Source organism: Taudactylus pleione, unplaced genomic scaffold, assembly GCF_031769625.1.
Source record: "Taudactylus pleione unplaced genomic scaffold, aTauple2 ptg000070l, whole genome shotgun sequence".
In the NCBI taxonomy this organism is placed as follows: domain Eukaryota; kingdom Metazoa; phylum Chordata; class Amphibia; order Anura; family Myobatrachidae; genus Taudactylus; species Taudactylus pleione.
In genome coordinates this window covers 3,347,409-3,364,495 of record NW_028284472.1, presented here as the reverse complement: position 1 = coordinate 3,364,495, position 17,087 = coordinate 3,347,409, and the positions used below count along the sequence as shown (strand labels likewise).

At 46.3% G+C, this 17,087-nt stretch overlaps 1 protein-coding gene across 5 annotated transcripts in view; it reads left to right on the top strand.

The window, feature by feature from the left end:
* Positions 1-16,122, top strand: part of PAQR8 (progestin and adipoQ receptor family member 8) — a 90,096-nt gene extending 73,974 nt beyond the window's left edge. For 4 of the 5 annotated variants that reach the window (XM_088467309.1, XM_088467311.1, XM_088467313.1 and 1 more), the window contains exon 2: positions 12,308-16,122. In XM_088467309.1, the coding sequence (XP_088323435.1) occupies positions 12,341-13,402 (1,062 nt within the window). In that variant the 5' untranslated portion in view covers positions 12,308-12,340 and the 3' untranslated portion in view covers positions 13,403-16,122. Of the gene's footprint in view, positions 1-9,051; positions 9,072-12,307 lie in introns of those variants that run through there. The other variant, XM_088467312.1, reaches the window with a different exon arrangement.
* Positions 16,123-17,087: the final 965 nt, after the last annotated feature.

Genomic DNA, 17,087 nt, shown 5'->3' with positions numbered 1-17,087 from the left:
TCCCGAGATCGGGCTGGCTCTTAACGACCCTTGTCATATGTCGTAGGTAAGTTCTGAAGAGCTAACTTTGGGCCTGATTCAGACCCGGTCGCAAGCGCTGAGCCCTCGCAACCGGGTCGATGGTGGCCCAGAGCGCATGCGCAAGATGGAGCCGGCTCCGTCGTGCGCATGCGCAAGACCCGGATAGCGACGGGCACTCCGTCGCTCCGGGTCTCGCAACAAAGGGGGCGAGCTCTCGATGTTGAGTGACAGCTCGCCCCCTTTGGTGGGCGGGCCGGGGGGGTGGCTGCCCAAACGGAGGCGTTCCCATGAGAATGCCTGTCGTTTGGGGGCGGCCCCACTGACATCACTCTGTTAGAGCCGAAATCTCTCTGGGGCTTGCGGCCATGAGACCCTACCACAAGGGTCTCGTCGCAAGCCCGATGGTCGCGATGTCTTGACCATCGCGACCATCATCATGGCCGCTCGCTGTAGCTGTGGGTGGTCACCCACAGCTATGCGAGCGACCAGGAGGCCATTCTAAAAGAAAAAAAAACCCGGCCCTGATTCAGAGCGAGCGCTTTGTCAGAGTGACCGTGTCTGAATCAGGGCCTAAGAGCGAAACTAAGGGATGGTCCGGGCGGCCGTGGACATAAATTACATTTAAATTCAGGTGGATCAGTGATCTGGCAAATGGGCAGTCCAGACTCTGGACCACCCATTAGCCAAATAACCGCTCCGCCTGAATTTAAGTGTAATTTTATGCCGGCGGCCGCTTGTCCAGGAACTAATCTTTGCCCGCCCCAGAGCTGGAGGAGCTAGTTCGTTCCCCTGCCTCGTTAAGTTCCTATAAGTAGCTCCACTGCCAGCAATAGCATGTAGACCAGCAGTTTACATGCTTAATGTAGACAATGATGTACACAATGATGTCACGTCACGCTGCGCACACCCGCTGTGCCCTAGAAGAGGAGCAACGGAGGAGCTGCCTCAACTGCACGCAGCAACTGCAGGAATAGGACCCGCCGAAAAGAGCGAGAGAAAGACAGCTGGCAACTGCCTACCGCGGAGGTAAGGAGGGCGCAAATTTATAGTTTGCTGGGGGGCACCGAACATCCTGGGCTCAGTGGTACTCATCAGTACGTGGGTTTAAATAACCCTGTGAGCTATTCTGTTTTCTCATGAATGGAGTAAATAATATTCATAAATGGCCCCTTGGTGATCCCATCATTTGCTAGTAAACAGTGGATTGTAGTGGATTGCACTGGGCCCGTTTATGAAGCCTTTCGGAACTCTCTCTGGTAATTACCGCTTACACGTATGTGGCCCGGTGACCGCACATGCGCACTTGCTCTGCCGGTTCTAAACTTGAAGCAACGTGACCATGATCGGATCAGATCCCTCTGCCATCTCTTCACTCGTGCCTCAGGTCGCTCATCCAGCTGGCGATGATGAATAGGCCCCATAGACAGAAAACGGATGTCCTTCCCAAGCTGCATAAACCATAGAGCATATGTAGCAGCCTGCGAGTTGGGGACAGTCGATAGATTTAATGGAGCAATTCTTTCAAATGCTTTAAAAAAACAAAATCCGCTTTAAATCTACCGGTATCTCACGCTGTCTGCAACTCGCAGGCTGTTACTTTCATATGCCCCTCATCTCTCCAATCCATTTATATATCACAAGTTCCCAAGTTCATACGCTAAATAATCTCTCACCCGAGCCTTCCTGTTGGTCTAACTTGGCAAAGCTAGTACTGTAGTTGTGTCGCCCCAAAGACCAGTGGGTCTCTGGCAGGATGAGTGGATAGAATTTCAGGATACACCTGTTCCTCTTCAGGATACTCCCCATCACCTGATCAGTGTGCCCTTCTAACAGCTACTCTGAAATAGCACTGAAAAACCCACCCCTGCCCAATTCTATAGACTAACCCAGTGGTTCCCAAACTGTGCGTCGTGGCACTCTAGGGTGCCTCGGGACACTTGCAGGGGTGCCTCAGGTTTGTGGTCCAGTACCAAATCAAATTATTTATGATCAATGTAATGTAAATATGTGGACAAACGGAAGCACAAACCTGTCCCCCACCACATAACTTTACCTAATGATGACAGGTATTTACTACTTTACTATTTTTTTCTGATTTTCTCAATAACAAATGTTGGCTTAGGGTTGCCATGAAAACATTACTGATTCCAAAAAGTTTGGGAACCACTGGGCTAACCAAACCTAACCCCACCCACAATACTACCTCACTAAACAACTAGCCACTTCCTGTCATTCATAGGCTCGGGTGTTTAATTACCTCCATGCATATGAAATGCACTCCGTCCTACCATTCAGAAAGTAATTTGCTTGGATTCACACCTTGCAAATGGTTTAATTTGCAAGGTGTGACCCAACAGGGGGTGAATTCACAATGGATGGGAGGGGGGAAATAAAATTTTTCTAAAACTGTGACTACTTTGTAAGTTTCACAATGTGAAGCGGGCATGGCTTAAGAGTGAACCAGGACAATAATTGTTTTGCTTGTGAAGCTTATATGTAAAAGTTTATATTTAGCATGAGAAATGTAACTTTAAAGAAATTCTTGTTTTGTTTTTAAAAAAATATATTTTTTCCCCCCAAAGGGTTTACTTATAAATACTCTAAATACTAACTATAAATACTCTCCAAATGACCGTGATAGATCATACAGTCTGTGTTGAAACATTCAAGAAAAAATGGTTCAACTACAAACAATAATTCCTTAGGTGCACTCTTTTCTGACAATACTGTCTAAAACTTAGCTTTTAATACAATCAGAAAATATAAAAAAGACTAAACAACAAAAACAGTTTGCTTATTTTAAAGCTTGATGCTGCAAGCGATTTTTAAACAGATATATCGCTTCAAGGGTCTTCTCCAATTCTGGATAGAGTATTTAATACATGAATAGTATTATTCTAGCTCAAGGTAGTGTAGAATACTTGTGGTGTTTATAGCAACAAAATATTTTTTTTAATAAAGAAGTCGCATAGCTTTCAATATAAACACATTGTTGCTTTTAGTCAAGTATCAGGTATTCCAAAAGACAAAGGGCTCTATTAATTATCATTATTTTTAATAAAATAAAGTGAAAAAGGGTGTTTTCACACCCTTTTCACATTATTAGTTTCACCTAAAGTTACTAAAGGGCAATTGGAGTAGAATTCATAAAATTCTACTCCAACCCCTAAGTATCACTTATTTTTAGTAATCAGATCTAATTTCCCATAACTGTAATGGGAAATGTGATCTGACCAAAGTTACTAAAAATAAATTGTGAAAAAATACCGGAGAAAGCCCTGTGATAATAACGCCACCTGGAGGTTGCGTTATCCAGGGTCTCCCCCGGTTACCGGACTCCTGCTCTGCTCTAATGGGCAGAGCAGAGCCCGGAGCCAGCCCCAGTGATCAGCTGTGTGGTCTAAACAGACCCCACGCTGATACACTGCAAAAAAAAAATAGTAAAAAAAAAATTTACTTACTTGAGTCCAGGGACTGGAATTCGGGGCTCCGCTGATGTTCTCCCTCTGGTCAGCTGGTCTCCCATACAGCACTGCGGCCCGGTCATCAGGTGACCGAGTCCCAGTGCAGTATGGAATGTCAACTGACCGGAGCCATGGAGGACATCACCGGAGCCCGGATCATGCAGGTAAGTGCAATTAAGGGAGGGGAGGTCGCGGAGGGGGTCGCAATCGTGGGGGGGCGGGGCTTAGCTATGGGGGGTAGCAGCGGCACTGGTCGGCGCATGCGCGTGCACTTGTCATGGTATTTTTTGCAGAAATACCGTGATAAGTGTGCGGAGGGGATTCGCAGGGACAGAGCTTTATCGCAAACTCTGTCCCTGCAAGGGATTTGTAGTAAATCCCTGTGATATTGCCTGAATTCACAATGCGAATTCAGTCGGTAATATCACACTACAATCTGCATTCCCAGTGCGGATTATAGTAAATAGAGCCCAAAGAGTGAAATAACTATTGTTACCTATTTTTTCAAATAATAGTATTTAAGTGACATTAGACCATATACCAGATTTGTTTTTATTTCATGCATCAGTTCAATACCTTAATTTTTGTAATCTGTGTACATGGTAAATTGTCTGTTGCAAATATCACACCGTTGTAATAAATCTCTATTAACTGCTAATTAATTCCCAAAAGCATTTGATCAGGTATATGCAGATTCATATATTCCTATCTCAAGTCCTGTCACCTATGACATAAACAGTTCTTACCACAATAGTCATCAGAATGTAATTGCCTCTACTGTGTTGCAAAATTAATATCAGCTAATTTATAAACAAAAATAGCAAACAATTGATATTGCATACTTGAAAAAAGGCAGGATAAAGAGGTCAAAGGATTCTGACTTGTTGGAGGAAGATCCCTCACCTCTGTCCCTGTTTACCTATTGGTATTGAACAGAGCAGAGGAAGAGCGAGATCCCCTAAGTTCAGAATAGAATCAAGGAGAATAGGACCGGCTTCTTCTGTCCATGAGGTCTCCGGTTATCCCCTGTTGTGAGACCACATTGCAGACCGTGATAGATCCCAGTCCATATGGCCGCGAGCTACGATATCTCCTGCGTTATAGTTTTCTTAAAATGCTGCGATGGTTTCTTTTGCCTTAGATGTGTGGAAACAGTAATTTCGGTTTGTTTTAAGGATATAGGGCCTGACTCAGACACTGCTCGCGAGCGCTGAGCGCTCTCAAGCGGGTCGATGTTGCCCAAGTGCGCATGCGCACGACGGAGGCGGCTCCGTCGTGCGCATACACGAGACCCGAATAACGACGGGTAAGCCGTCGTTATGGGTCTCGCACCAAAGGGGGCGTGCTGTCGATGGTGATTGACAGCACGCTCCCTTTGGTGGGCGTGCCGGGGGCGTGGCTGCCCAGACGGAGGCGTTCCCATGGGAACGCCTACCGTCTGGGGCCAGCCCCACTGACATCACTAGTGATGTCAGTGGGAGTGCTTTTGGCTCTGATAGAGCCAAAAGCACTCCAGGGCTTGCGGCAGACGAGACCCTACCACAAGGATCTCGCCGCAAGCCTGATGGTCGCGATGGTCTCGACCATCGCGACCATCATTTTGGCAGCTCACTATAGCTGTGGGTGGTCACCCACAGCTATGCGTGCGGCCAGGAGGCTGCTCCAAAAAGTAGGAGGGGCGGCCCTGATTCAGAGCGAGCGCTCTGTCAGAGCGTCCAGCTCTGAATCAGGGCCATAAGTCATATGATAAATAGGCCCCTAAAGGTAGTTTACAGCATCAGATTACATTTACTTATTAGCTTTCAGCTTTTACTAAATATATGGCTATTTCCATCACTTACAGTAGGTCTAGCTGTCTTCTGTGTGCTTCAGCCATGTGTTTCTAATATTCGGCAGAGCTTTCTGGTTGTATTGTCCTTGGACGCAGCAGTTCTTCCCTGTTCTCTGCATTGAACACTTTGAGAGCTGCTTTGTGTCATATACCACAACTCTGCCTCATCATATAAAGACGTGGCTGAAAAGCAAGCATGGGTGATCGCATGACAGAGCAATGTACTTAGTAAAAATTGCAGCCCAATTATTTTATGCCGTTTGAAGGTGGAAATGTAAAATTCATGAAGATCATTTATTTATTACTTATTACCAGCTATTTATATAGCGCACACAGGACCTCATTCAGAGCCGCTCGCAAAATGCGAGCGCTCGCTCTGAATGAGGGCGGCAGCTTCTATGTTCAGAGCCGGCCTCCTGGTCGCTAGCTAGGCTGTGGGTGACCACCCACAGCTTTAGCGAGCGGCCAGGTTGATGGTCGCGATGGTCAAGACCATCGCGACCGTCGGGGCTTGCGACAAGACCCTTGTGTTAGGGTCTCGTCTACCGCAAGCCCCAGTGAGCTCTCAGCTCTATTAGAGCCGGAAGCTCACCACTGACATCACTCGTGATGTCAGTGGAGCCGCCCCAAACGGCAGGCGTTCCGTCAGGAACGCCTCTGTTTGTGTAGCCATCCCCCCGCCCCGCCTACAAAACGGGGCGAGCTGTCGATCACCATCGACAGCCGCCCCTTTTGTAGTGAGTCCCGGAGTGAGAGAATTTCTCTCTCGCTCCGGGGCTTGCACATGCGCAGTGCGGCCGCTGCGGGTACGCAGGGCCTCAACATCAACCCGCTTGCGAACGCATAGGCGATTGCGAGTGGGTCTGAATGAGACCCACATATTCCACAGCGTTTTACAGAGAATATTTGTCCATTCACATCAGTCCCTGCCCCAGCAGAGCATACAATCTAAATTCCCTGCCACATGCTCACACACTTACTCACTAGGGTTAATTTTGTTGGGACGTATTTTATATGTGAATATGGCTAAAGATTAATTAAAGATCATTTTTATCACAATATTACAATTTTTTATGACATATGGGTCAATTCTGCCAACAGAAATTGGGCCAATATGAGTGATTATGATTCAACTGATTTTGATCATATTATTACCGATAATCTGGGGGTCACCAATGCTGGTATCAGACTAGTTGCCTTGCTTCTAGTATATCAGTGTAAAAGCCCCGGATTACTTTGTATATAATTACTTGTTCAAAACCTCCCTCTCCCTCTCTCCCTGTACTGCTGACAAGGGACGGATTATCGACATGCCAGTGAGAAGAGCGTTGGCACGCGCCAGTGTGGCCTGGGGAGAAACACAGAAAGTGTAGCTATAAATGCCCGTTCTGTTGTTTCTACACGTTGTTCTTTGATGATTAAAATACATAAGGGGTTTTTATAAGTAATTGCAGATTTAAAGCTTGAAACATATTATTAAACAGCTCAATTGTCATGTTAATTACATGTCCCTTCCTATTGTACCTTTGCCATTCCAAGGGATCAGGGCCCCACTTACTTAGTTTTAAAACATTAAGGGGCGGTTTTAAAACAGAGGGCCTGATTCAGACCCGGTCGCAAGTGCTGTGCGCTCGCAAACGGGTCGATGGTGGCCCAGAGCGCATGCGCGCGACGGAGCCGGCTCCGTCGTGCGCATGCGCAAGACCCGGATATCGACGGTCAATCCGTTGCTCCGGGTCTCGCACCGAAGGGGGCGTGCTGTCGATGTTGAGTGACAGCTCGCCCCCTTTGGTTGGCGGGCCGGGGGGGGGTGGCTGCCCAAACGGAGGCGTTCCCATGAGAATGCCTACCGTTTGGGGCCACCGTTTGAGAATCTCTCTGGGGCTTGCGGCCACGAGACCCTACCACAAGGGTCTCGTCGCAAGCCCGATGGTCGCGATGGTCACCCGCAGCTATGCGAGTGGCCAAGAGGCCATTCTAAAAAAAAAAAAATGCCCGGCCCTGATTCAGAGCGAGCGCTCTGTCAGTGCGAGCGGCTCTAAATCAGGCCCAGATTTCATTCATTATCAAGCACCGCTGGATACAATGGCATCGCCAGGTATTGTCGGAAGTGGCCATCGTGGGCGTTGGGATCCAGCGGCGCACCCGAGCAATGGTAGTCAGTCGGTCATGGCAGCACCCATTTAGGGCCTTGCGCCATGAGTGGGCCGCCCTGGGTTGCACCATCCTAGTTACAGGGAAGCTTATTAAAGCAAATTGATCATGGCCATGGCAATACCTGTACCACTGGCGGTCCTCCAATGATGTCTTCACCTCAGGGGGGGGACAGCAGATTCGGTGCAGAAAAAATTATTCAATTAATTCCCTACATAAAATATTAAAATAATCAATTTTTTTTTTTTTTTTACTTTTTTTTTTTTTTATTGGTATTTTACAGTTTTGAAGAATCAGCACCAGGAATCGGAGATTAATCTCCAGGTACAGGTGTAGTGTACATGCGCAATCGGGGGCCCCCGACTGGCTGCAAGTAACGGCTTACTTATGCCGGTCATTATCATTGGGGAGCTGTGCTTCGTTAAGCTGTGTCTGATAATATATTTTTTTTAAATAAGTAGCCACAGAAAATATTGCAATGGTTAAAAAAAAAGGACTTTTTAGGGGCCTGGCTTTTGATAAATAGAACCCTAAGAACATATTTTAAAATAACGAGCAAAGGGGGTAATTTTGGCACTGAACAAACCAGATTACCATGCATGGGCTGCAAATGCTGTGTTTTTGTATTCAGGGAGAATACTGGCTGTTTTTTCCCGTGGCGCACACATATTTTATTTTTGCACTGCATATTAGAGATCAGCTAGAATAAACCATAACTGCATACTCCCTGAACGTTCAGGAGATTCCCAAATCCCAGTTAGTAGATAGCCCCCCCCCCCCCCTCCCGGTTCCTCAGTGTGCTGGACAGGGGCATGATTTGCCGTGATTTGCGTCATTATAGCATACTTACCTATTCTCCCGGAAGTTGCAGGAGGCTCATGATTTTTTCAGGTGCCCCTCGCACCACCGGAAAAATAGACACCTCTCCCGCAGAATGGGGAGAATTATACCGTGGTTCTACGTTCCGTCGGGAGGGGACGGGGCTTAATAACGCAATTCTATGCTAATCGCGTCATTTATATTTGCCCCCCTATTCAAATGCCTGTGAGTCCCAGCACCACCTCAATCACTGCCCACTTCTCCCGGGAACAAGACAAAATGTCCGTGAGTATACATTATAGACCAACCCCTGCTGAATGAAGCATTGAATCGTAACATTTTACTGTGACGGGGAGAACCATGATGACACAAATTGCATCACCACAATCAGGGGCATGGAGATGGGGGAAGGGTACTAATTATCTAATCCCGGCATTGTCTGAGGGGCCTGGCAGGGGCCTCAAGAGCTGTGGAGGAGAAATGTCCCACTTCACGATGTGCACGTACCTCCTTGTGACGGCGTGCATAGTCCCCCTGTATCACTCGGACCAGGAGCACAATTCCCACACCGGCCCCCTGATCCCCCCATCTGGATTTGCTTATAACTCTAAATCAAGCCCTAAATATGAATTGCGTAGTTAGATGGTTTTACTTTACCTAACAAAATGGCTGATGTCTCTAAGGGCCGGTACCCTTTTGGTCAGACCATGATTCCCATCCAATACTGAATCTATCTTTAAATTCTCCAAAATATTGGTGGTCCCAGGAATTATTCTCACCCGGTAAATAATTTTTTTTGTATGACGGGCTCTAATTTAGCGGTTGGCCTCCAGCTTCAATGGTGTAACCTCTCCCTAGACAATGGCAATTGGTGATGCCGAGCGTCAGTGGAGAAAATCACCCTCTAAGGCTGACTTCCTCCATTTCAAATTTATTCTCTCTTCCTACAGTGCTGCCCTGTACCTCTCCAAACAAACATATTTCAAGAACCTTATCTCCTCCCAGTCCTCAAACCCCCAGTGTCTCTTTTCAACTTTCAACTCCCTCCTCTGCCCTTCCCCTCCTCGCCTCCCCTCCTCGCTATCTGCCATTGACTTTGCCACCTACTTTACATCTAAAATTGACTCCATACGTGAGGACATCATATCAAATCAGACCCTCAGGACTCCTCCCCCTCCTTGCCCTGACCACCCCTCTCCCTCTGTCTCCAACTCTGACATCCTTCTCCCCTGTTTCTGCAGAGGAAATCATGGCCCTAATCCGGTCCTCCCCTCCTTCCACCTCCCCTCTTGACCCAATCCCTTCCCGTCTCCTCTCCTACCTGTCTCCTTCTGCCTGTTCCCATCTGGCTCACCTCCTTAATCTCTCCCTATCATCTGACACTGGGCCTGATTCAGACCCACTCACGAGCGGCTGTCCGCTCACAAGTGGGTCGATGGTGTGCACTGCGCATGCGCACGATGGAGGGAGCTCCGTCGTGCGCATGCGCGAGACGCGACGAGCGAAGGACTTTCCTTCGCTCGTTGTGTCTGATCAAAGGGGGCGTGCTGTCGATGTTGATTGACAGCGCGCCCCCTTTGGTGGGCGTGCCGGGGGCGTGCCTCCCAGACGGAGGCGTTCCCAAGGGAACGCCTACCGTCAGAAGCCGGCCCCACTGACATCACTAGTGATGTCAGTGGGAGTGATTTTGGCTCTGATAGAGCCAAAATCACTCCTGGCCTTGCGGTTGTGAAACTCAACTGCAGGCTTCGGCTCGCAGTGGCGATGGTCGCGATGGTCAAGACCATCGCGACCATCATCCTGCACGCTCGTATATGCTGTGCGTGGTGACCCACCGCTATACGAGCATCCAGGAGGACGCTCCATATTTATGGAGGTGGGCCCTGATTCAGAGTGAGCGCTCTGGTCAGAGCGTCCGGCTCTGAATCAGGGCCACTGTCCCTTCTGCATTCAAACATGACCTTGTCTCCCCCATTCTTAAAATACCTACCCTTGATCCTAACATAATCTCAAACTATCGACCCATCTCTCTTCTCCCTTTTGCTTCCAAACTCCTTGAGCGTATTGTTTACAACCGCCTTACCACCTTTCTTTCCTCCCACTCCCTCCTTGACTAATTTCAATCTGGCTTCCGTTCTCTCCACTCCACTGAAACTGCCCTCATGAAAGTCAGCAATGACCTCCTTGCTGCCAAATCCAAGGGCCACTACTCATTCTCCCCAACCTCTCTGCTGCATTTGACACTGTAGACCACCCTCTCCTCCTGCAAATCCTTCATTCTCTTTTTTTACGTGGCACTGCCCTCTCCTGGCTGTCCTCCTACCTCTCTGATCATTCCTTCTCTGATTCTCTCAGGTCTCCTCTTCCCCCCATTTCCACTAACAGTAGGAGTTCCCCAAGGTTCTGTTGTAGGATCTCTCCTTTTCTCCCTATATACGTCCTTTACCTTTCCACCCCTGAGCTCTCCCCCTCGCTCCTTACCTGTATCTCCAACTGTCTCTCTGCTGTCTCATCATGGATGTCCAAGTGCTTTCTTAAACTTAACATGTCTAAGACTGAGCTGATCATCTTCTCACCCTCTTCCACTACCTCACTTCCCACAATTTCATTATCTATTGATGGCACAACTATCTCCTCTAGCCCCAAAGTGCACTGTCTTGGAGTTATCCTAGACTCCTCCCTCTCCTTTAAACCACACAATCAGCACCTCTCGAAGTCCTGCCGTTTCCACCTAAAAAATATCTCCAGGATTAGACCCTTCCTCACCCAGGATGCCACTAAAACCCTCATCCACTCGCTGGTCATCTCCAGATTGGACTACTGTAACCTTCTCCTAGCTGGCCTCCCAGTCTCTCACCTATCTCCACTACAATTGGTTCTCAATGCTGCTGCTCGGCTCATCTTCCTCTCCAGACGTTCTACATCTGCTTCCCTTCTCCTTCAAGCCCTACACTGGCTCCCCTTCCCCTTCAGATGCCAATTCAAGGTTTTTACACTCGCCTACAAAGCCCTCACCAAATCCTCTCCCACATATATTTTTGACCTTCTCTCCCTTCACACTCCCGCTCGCCCACTACGCTCAACAAATGCATGCCGCCTCTCTTGCCAACTGATTACTTCCACTCCCACATCCAAGATTTTGGCCATGCTGCTCCCTACCTTTGGAACGCTCTCCCTCTCTCTATCAGACTCTCCATCTTTCTACAAATCTTCAAATGGGCTCTCAAGACCCACTACTTCATCAAGGCCTTCCAGCTCTCATCCTAACCCACCTCATGCTCTTTCCTCCCTATCTTCCCCTTCTGTGTCACGCCTGTCTGTCTGCCCCTCCCCTTTAGAATGTAAGCTCTCATGAGCAGGCACCTCTTCCCTCATATGCTTCTCCCTACACTTTATTCTACTCCTTACTCCCCATTAAGGCACCTAACACGTCACTGCCAACTCCCGGCTGCTTATTGTGAGTGCTTCAATCGCTATTGCAGCAATGTATATAAGTTGTGTACTTGTCCTGCACTGTAATGTACTGTAAGTTACTTGTTTCTTGTTCACTTATTAGTTTATGTACTGTGTAAGGCGCTGCGGAACACTTGTGGCGCCATATAAATAAAGGATAATAATAATAATAATAATAATGAGACAGTGGACTGTCAGTGATTACAGTGTACAGTACCAATGTCTTTATCTTACTGCAGTTGACACTAAGAAGTAACTAGTGAAATCTGTCAGGTTGCTGTACTATGGTTTTCTGTATGTATCTAGCTCTAAGCTGCAGTTCTTTGCATTTCATTATGCATTAGTCATTTATGAAATAAGGGAAGTCGAAAGATTAATTGAGACCTTGAAACAAAACTAATCTGATTAAATTAGTTGATTGGTCTTGTCATCTGCCATTTGTCCTTGTTAGTCATTTATTCGTGATGGCTCATGGTCATTTGGCTCATGGTCATTTGGCTCATGGTCATTCGGTATAGACCAATATATTGCCTACGCTGACTTATGGTTCTCTTCTACTTTGCAGGGTGAAAGTCAGATTTTTCGGACTTCTTCTACCATGACTACGGCGATTCTGGAATGTATCAGCACGTTATCCATTAGTGCCCAGCAGTTACGTCGCTTGCCCAAGCTTGTAGAAGGTGGCCTGTTGAAGATGCCTTCTACAGTCAAGGACTCAGATGTCCCTAACCTCTTCAGAGAACCTTACATTCAGACTGGCTATAGACCAACAGACCAACACTGGAAATACTATTTTCTAAGCCTTTTCCAGAAACACAATGAATCTGTTAATGTCTGGACTCACCTGCTGGTGGCTTTGGCTGTTCTTTTAAGGTTCAAAGCCTTTGTGGAGACCGAGAGTTTCTCCTGGGAAACTTTATCCATGCCCTTAGTTCTATATGTAATAGCCTCATTGACCTATCTCACATGTAGTATCCTCGCCCACCTGCTGCAGTCCAAATCTGAGTTGGCTCATTATACCTTCTACTTCATGGACTATGTTGGAGTAAGCATTTACCAGTATGGGAGTTCCTTGGCCCACTACTACTACAGTTCCGACCAAGCTTGGTATGACCAAGCCTGGCCTTTCTTTTTGCCAGGAGCTGCTTTTCTAGGTTGGATGTCCTGCATAGGTTGCTGCTACGCTAAATATCGCTACAGTCGGCCTTATCCAGTTATGAGGAAGATCTGCCAGGTTGTCCCATCTGGCCTGGCATACATCTTGGACATCAGCCCAGTAGTTCACCGGATTGTAGCTTGTAATACAGAAGACTGCTTAGATAGAGCTATTTGGTTCCACAGTCTACAGATTATCTTCTTTGTCATTGGTGCCTACTTTTTCTCTTGCCCGGTCCCAGAGAAATTTTTCCCAGGTGGCTGCGATATCATCGGACACGGTCATCAAATTTTCCATGTGTTTCTCGGCCTGTGCACTCTTTCTCAGCTCGAGGCTGTTCTCCTGGACTACAGAGCCAGGCACGAAAATTTCACAGCGCGGTACACTCCAGAATTAACCCAAGTGTCTTGTCTCTCGTTCTTCCTGCTCATCATCTGCACCGGGATCACTGCAATTTATCTACGGCAGAGAATCAAACAGAAACTGGAAGAAAAAGACATGTAAGAAAGACGAGGAACTTTTTAGTATACTTTCATAATCCTGATCAAATTATTTAATAACATAGGACTTACTAATTTATTTACCACTAAAAAAAATGTGTTTTGGATGTGAAATTGAATGTGTCTAATATTGTTACCTAATGTTGTTATCCCAGTGGGTGACTTCGATGCGTTCAAGTCGCAACTGCGCATGCATCTCGTTTGTTACCATACGGAGATGCAGAACGAATTTGGATTGCGCGTGACTCAGAATCAGGCCCACAAAAGGAAAACTTTTTTGAAAATTGCACTTTGTTTTTGAAAGTCAGGCCTATGCATTGGAAGGTCATGTTTATATTTGTCTGTGAGGCGCACCACAATTTCAGCCCACTTTGAATCCATAAAATGGAGCAATTCTATCATCGGTATGATCCTTAATTTATTGATATTTTTTTGTAAATGTTTTTGCAAGTGTTTATTGCTGGGCTTCTGTAACATATGTTGGGAGCCATTAGCAACGCAACCAAACGACTAATAAGAAAAATTGGTAAGTTACAAAATATGACATTATTGACACCCAGCAATGATTTTTTTGGATACTGTATATGGTTACGAAACACATAAGTGTAATCTCTCCAATTTTGTAAGCATTTATGGTGTTATAATGTGCCGACAAAATTGCTGATTGTCTATTAGTAAGAATTATCTACACTCAGTTGAAACCTTGTTTCTCTCGCTATCTTCCATCTGAACGGTATCTAGTTGACAACAGTCTTTTTTTCGTTGAAACTGGCAGAGATACACATTGCATAGGTGTCTGTACTACCCTGATTCTTTAGTCATCATCTAACAGTTAGAGAAGTCATCTACTTTTCTTTTTTTAGATAAGATCCCCAAACAAAATGATGTGGTACTGAAAACCTGTGATCCCTTACTTTGTGGAACCCCGTGCCTTGGGAACCCTCACAGTTTATCAGATACTGGGCTCCTAGGTCTTACATGACATGTATTATTCAAGCCTAGGGTTATCAAGCAGTGAAAAAAGTGGAGAAGTGGACCAGCGGAGAAGTTGTCCCTAGCAACCAATCAGCTTTGAGGTAGCATTTATCAAGTGCATTCTATAAAATGATAGGCCCACTTCTCCACATTTTTCACTACTTCATACATCACCCTCCTAGTCTGGGATATATTGAGACTGACAAGGTCTCATGTAATGTGCTACTTGAGGCTGATTTGATAGCAGCCATGACTTTTTGAATTAGCTTCAGCCAACATCTTGGTGGAGTCCAGATCAGGTTTAAAATTCTCCTGGTCTACATGCTAGGAGAAAGCATTCAGTGCAGTGTCAATCTGGGCCATAAAGGGCCTACTGAGGCGATCCAATGGTAGGGTCCCATGCTTAATGGGAGTGGCCAGCCACCAGTCCATGGTATGGTCACCCTCCACCTCACCCTCTAATAGATAACAATGTATTATTCAAGTGCACGGTCTGGAACCTGAGCCATAACCCACCCGGGATTTCACCTGTCAACCTGTGGGCCAGTCCAACCATGATCCAGTGTAACCATGAGAGGTTAGGTACAACCCAAACTGTTAAGGTCTCAGGAGTGGTAACTCCACTATGCTAATATTGGCAGGAAAGATTTATTTATTTTTTTTAATTCACTTTTTTTTTTTTACAAAAAAATCCTTTTGTTCGATTTTGAGTCTGAGACTTTTTATGAACCATTAAACTTTGCCATTAACATACTGTACTTACAAGCTGTCTTAACGAAAAATTATTTGGTGCTGACAATTTTAGCCTCTTAAGTGTGTCTCGCGGAAATTTTTTTTTTAATAAAACTACAGAAAAAAATTCTACCAGCTGGTTGAGGTGTCTAGGTTGCACTGAAAGATAAAGCCTAGATGCAATGAGGCTAGTGTTCAGATGAAGTCCACCTGTTCTTCGAGAGGATACCTACTGCACATTAGACCCCTGAGTCATGGTCAGCCTCATTTTCTGGCTATGAACGGGGAGACTGCTACGCTGCTAACATGGTAAGTCCATTTATCCACCACATGTGAATTCTATATAATATTATTATCTGGCACTATTCTTATGCAGCTATATATAGACACACGTATTGGTTAATTACCAGGATGAGTTTCATGGAAAGATTACCAGTCCTTGGCACTTTATAAAAAAGAAAAAGAAAAACTTTTTGAAAATTTAATTTTCAGCACCTACTCTGGTGCTTCCTTCGTCTCCATTCCACAGTAGGATGATGTGTGCTAGCTACCACTGAGACTGCCAGGGCCTGCGCCAGCCCTTGGGTGCCCTCAGCAGCCCCCCCTCCCCCACAGACATCCATTCTCAAGCACAGTGAACGGGGTCATTGGCCAAATTAATAATTCCATGTTAAAGACTTACAAGACACCGTTACAGTTATATATATATAAAAAAAAAAAAACACAGAAATTAACTTTTTTTATTTTTGTAATTAGTGTTAATTGCGAGTGTGTTTGTGTGGCAAGTATGATTCTAGGGCTGGGCCCTAGAACCCTTTGAGAGCCTAGTGACACCTCAAATTTCGCTCTGAACTAATTTTTGTTTTTACTTACAGTACTTTTATCCCATACGAAAAAACACACCGCACAGAGAATTTTAACATATGTGTAACCTACCCGTGGTTTGACTCTCAATTCTTCTAATCATGCATAACTTGTATGTTGTGACCAAATACAATAAACCATTTTTGACACTCACATACTGTGTCATAATCTTTTTTTTTCCAGTCTAATTAATGTCAATGTTCAACTACTGTGTACAGGGGCGTTTCTAGAGAGAAGGGGGCCTGTGTGCAGTCTCCGACACGGGCCCCCTCCTCTCCGCCCGGCGACCGGCAGCGCAGTGAGCTGTACGCGGCCAGTGCCGGAGTTATAGACTCTGGGCACTAGAGTGTGCCCAGAGTCTATAGTGTCTGCACAGGTCACCGGGAAAATGGCCGCGGCGGCCATTTTCCCTGTACTGTGCATGCGCAAATGACGGGAAAATGGCCACCGCAGCCATTTTCCAGTCGTTTTGCAGCGCTGGACGCCCGCGCCGACGTGGGACTCCGGAGAGGTAAGTAAAACTATGGGTGCAGGGTGTGCGGTGCGGGGCCCCCCTGGACCCAGGGGCCCATGTTCCCCGCACACCCTGCACCCATTATAGATACGCCCCTGACTGTGTAGCTTTTCAAAGAAAGGACAGAAGCTCACACATCATTGTCCTAGAGTCTCTACACCAGTTGTTGTGCTGACACAGGAAGACAGTAGACCAGTGGTTACCAAACTGGGTGCTGTGGCAACCTTGGGGTGCCTCAAGACCCTTGCAGGAGTGCCTCGGGATGGTGGTCTAGTACCAAAGAAAATTATTTTGGTTATTTGATTGGTAAAACCAGTGCTGGTGGTTGCCAATCAAAAAATATTTGGACAAAAATAAGCGTAACCCTGTCAACCACCTCATAACTAAACCTAAGGGTGACATGTAAGCACAATTTCATTCAACTTGATGCTGAATTTCTCAATAATAAACTTTTGGCCCAGGGGTGCCGTGGAAAAAATGTTGATACTCTAGGGTGCCGTGATTCAAAAAAGTTTGGGAACCACTGCAGTAGACAATTATTTCACCTGTATGGGGAGTTGGGTACGGGGGTGACGACACGGGGGGAATTATTCCAGATTATAAC